The sequence below is a fragment of the Phalaenopsis equestris genome, unplaced genomic scaffold (genome assembly GCF_001263595.1).
Source record: "Phalaenopsis equestris unplaced genomic scaffold, ASM126359v1 Scaffold000278, whole genome shotgun sequence".
Classification (NCBI taxonomy): Eukaryota; Viridiplantae; Streptophyta; class Magnoliopsida; order Asparagales; family Orchidaceae; genus Phalaenopsis; species Phalaenopsis equestris.
The window spans coordinates 743,440-747,692 of NW_018164720.1; the positions used below are offsets into that span (position 1 = coordinate 743,440).

At 36.9% G+C, this 4,253-nt stretch overlaps 1 protein-coding gene across 1 annotated transcript in view; it reads left to right on the plus strand.

Moving 5' to 3' along the window:
- Positions 1-4,090: 4,090 nt before the first annotated feature.
- LOC110024910 (calcium-binding protein CML42-like) overlaps positions 4,091-4,253 on the plus strand; it is an 835-nt gene continuing 672 nt past the window's right edge. Inside the window, exon 1 of the mRNA XM_020725103.1 lies at positions 4,091-4,253. Coding sequence (XP_020580762.1) covers positions 4,183-4,253 — 71 coding nt within the window. The 5' untranslated portion in view covers positions 4,091-4,182.

A 4,253-nucleotide genomic window follows, 5' to 3' on the forward strand; every position in this document is an offset into this window, starting at 1 on the left:
TCCCTACTTATGGAAATTTCCAAAAAAAAAATAATAATAAAACAATAATAAAATAAATAACGGAGAGAAATAAAGAAGCTTTTGGCCAGCCTCGCGTTCCTGACTCTGAGGCCACGTCGGAAGGGTACCGCGGAGCCCAAACCGCCGAAGCTGCTCCACACATTCGCCGACTGGACCCGTTCTAATTCCGTGGAATTCTTATTCCTTTACCTTCCGTTATTTCTACGCCGCTGCCGCCGTCGGTCTCAGAAGTCGGGATTCGAGAAGAAAACGTCGCACGCCCAACGCGCAACGCGCAATGATGATCCGCGGCGAAGCCGAAAAGGCTCCTTTTGACCATTTATTGCGATGACTTTTATGGTATCTGATTATATATTACATATTCTTAAGTAGAAAAATTGATGTTGCAAAAAGTCGCTTGCATAGAGAAAAATTTTTATGCACTGGGTTGAGGAATTCATGAAATGTTGTTCTAGAATATATTGAAGAGGTAAACAGTTTTCAAGGATTAAATGTGAAAAGAATGAGTACCTTTTCAGCATGAGCTCTGGTAGGTTGGATCATTCATCTATATAAATAAAACCAGGAAGACACATACATCCCAAACCATTTATGTATTTAAATATCTAACACCTAAACAGTCATATTTAGACATGCCTAGCACTCAAGATTTTAATATATCACATAAAAAATTATAAAATAATCACATTTATATTATATTTATTTCAAAATAACTGTAATGACTTTAGAACTTATCATAAAAAAAAAAATTGATCGGAATATGTCAGGCTATTTTTAGGACTTTCTCGGGGATAAGTTTATAAACAAAGAACAAATTGTCTCTCGCATGAGTGATGAGTAGAAGGGTTCTAGGCAAAGCCCCCCAAGGAAGTCTCCTCTCAGAAACATCAGATGCACTCTCAAATTCTGACAGAATTTAGCGAAAACCTGCGGAAGTAGTCTTTGAAGGACTTTCCTTTACTTTGGCAAATTTCAGAGAGATGGAATGAATCCTTGATGATCCATTGATTTGTCATGAACTGTTCTGTGAATAGTTTGTCGGCTCGTTAAAGGTGTTTACAGTGTCTCCTACCAGATGTAGAACCAGGTGCGAGCTTGTTCTTTAAGAGTGATTGAGAACACTTGACATAGAAGTGCATCAGATGTACGCTGAATGCGCATGATTGTTTGATAGTAATCAATATGCTCTTAGAGGTTAGTTATCCCTTCGTAGGTGTCGATGTTTGAAAGTTTGAAGCCAATTGGGATGGGGTGTTGGAGAACCACATCCGTTAAGGGAGAAGATTCATGGAAGTTACGATGAGTGGGGAAGCGATCCATTTTTTAAGGGGAGCTCTTTCCAAACGAGGCGTCGTAGCTTGTTATGAATGATGTCATGTAGAATGGCAGCAAGGCGTGGACGTGCCAGGTGAGATGTGTGAGATAGATGAGTGGAACTTGTAGTATCTAGGAGTTCAACATTACGACATAGTAGGGGCAGTGTTCCCTCTTGGGGAGAGAGGCCGGTACGAGGTCCTCCGAGTAGTGTGTTTCCCATAGGTTGTCGAGTTAATGGTAAGAGAACATCATTCAATGGTGTGGGCATTGGCTATTGAGCCCCGGGTAGGAGCTGTAGGATGTCTACTTGAGACCCTTCCATTATGCGCATTCGATCTTTTATAGAAGGATCTGAGACACCTTCATTGGCAGGTTAACATCTTCTATGGTTGTAAGATGAAGAAGCATGCCACCTTTGACTTTGTGACTGCTCCCTAGGAAGATGAGTGTTAGAGCGGGATGCTCTGTTGTCACAAATATTGTATCGGGTGGCCTTATAGTACGTCTTGCAAGTACTTCAGTGATGCGATTGAAGTTTCCCACAAACGGCGCAAGCTATTGTGAGCTAGAAAATTCACGACAGTAGAGTAGCAGATTATCGTCTTAGCATTGTATGAAGATTTAACTTACTCTCAGTAAAAAGAAATCAACTAATAATGACACTAAAAGTTTTTACGTGGAAAACTCAGAAAGGGAAAAGCCACGGGGGCTGGCCCAACTGAAGAGTTCCACTATAAAAGATGATTACAGTAGCAATCACTTGCCTCATAGGCGGGAAATGTTTACTAGTTTTTCTAAGTTGCAACGTCGACTTGCGACAACCGATAATGATTGATGACGAGCAATCAATATTGATTGATGGTGGTTGGCGGTGATTGATGAGAGTCAGCGGTGGTCGACGAAGATTGTTGGTTGTCAATGATGGTTGGCAGTGATTGACGGAGGCAAGAGTGCTCAACGTCAATCAGTGGCTATTGAAAACGAACAGTGGTGGTCGACGCCTGTCGCCGGGGGTCGATGGTGGTCGACGACGACCGAAAGTGGTCGGCGGTCAACCGTGGCAGCAGTAGTGCTAGACTTCAGTTTCCTCTCAAAGCTTCAAGTTCTTTCACACGTTTTAAGCTCTCCTCCTCTTCTAATGAGATGGATGATGCACTATTTATACAGTTATAGGTGAAATTAATGTAGAAAATATGAATCACTTTGATCGAATGACTCAAAGAGCTTCTCTCAATCGGACGACGTTTGATGAATATTTGAGTGCCTTAATGATATCAGAATTGAGTGATCTTAAGATTGATGAATATTTGTTTTGTCATGAAGCTTGACTTGATTATAGACTCGTCAGAATCGATATTTATTTTACCTTTCAAATGGTCCAAAAAACTTTCAAAAGCGATTTAATGGCTTGATCTGAGCTTGATTTGTTCTGATTTGACCAATTTTGGTACCATTGAGTCTGTCTCGTCAAGTCAGTCAGTTTAACTATAAATTTACTGAAATCAGATCTCTGAATAATTTCTAATTGAAGTTTTAATGTTTTTTTTTGCTCAAGAGATTACTTTGAGATCCGTATTATGTCTTGAGATTTGTGTCATATAATTAAATTTTATTGATGACATATCAAGACCATTCTAATGTCTGTGTCTATTTCTGTTGTAAGCATGGATTTCGGAACACCCCAAATTTATTCTCCACCAACTCTCTACGAAGAAATTTATTGGATGCCACGAGATACTATGAATGACACAACCGAAAGGAATGATTTTGAAGAAATTCACGAAAATCACTTGTGTCATCGACCACTGTGACTAACCTCTCGTTATGCACTAGGCTTAGGAGTTATTCCACCTCTACGAGAAAGATAATATTTTTTGTATATTATGGTAGCTAATTTAAATTGTTCAATTAATTCAATTTAATTTATTTTATAAATATTTCAATATGAAATAAATTTTGCAGCATTCAAATTTTTGTCATTTTATTTAATTGTTCAATTTTATTTTTTTAATTAATTAAAAATTAATTAAAATTAATTAATTAACGTTGAAATTAATTTTAATATTTTTAATGTGTATAATAAATAAAAATAATTTTTAAAATATATTTAACATATTATCTATTTATAAAATTATTCATTGTATTAAAATTTTCCTAAAAAAAATTAAAGAGTTTGCCCCACATCTTCTTTCGATATGCTTCCCTTGCGGGAAGAAATATTACATCCGAAGTCTGGACGCAAGCTGCATTATGGACAATGACTGCGATCCATCGTACTTTCCTCTTGTCTCTAAACGTAACATTTTCGCCATATGTCGCGGGGGGTAGGGGGGCTGAATTTAGATAATAAAATTATAGTTTGAAATCCTCTCAATATTATATTTTTGTAAGAAAATTATTTTGTCCATGTTATTAATTCATTCAATACTTGACATAAATATTTGCTATTACAAACTTTCTAAACAATAATATAAAATTATTGTGATTATTAAAATAATTAGCCAATAAATTAAACAATAAAACGTTTCTATTCAACTTTAAAATAACAATTCATAATTTTTGTTTGTAAAATTTAAATCATTATATTAGAGAAGATTTTAAAATGAATTTTGCCCATAAAAATTAATTTTAATCTTAATTATGTAATCAAACAAAAAAAGCTATTAGTTTATTCTGTGAACTTATTCCATTAAAGATTCCACAAAAAAAAGTCAACTCCTTCCCGCCAACCCTAACCCTACAGCTTATAAAAGCACCCCTCCCCTCCTCTTCCCAACTCCAAGTCCCCGAAATCCCTCTTCTTTCTCCTCTTTCCCCACTTTAATTCCAGATCTAATCACGAAAATGGCGGAATCTTCCCTAAAATCAACCCCATCTCTGTTCCGCGCCTCCCCTTCCTTCCGCCTCCGCTCTTC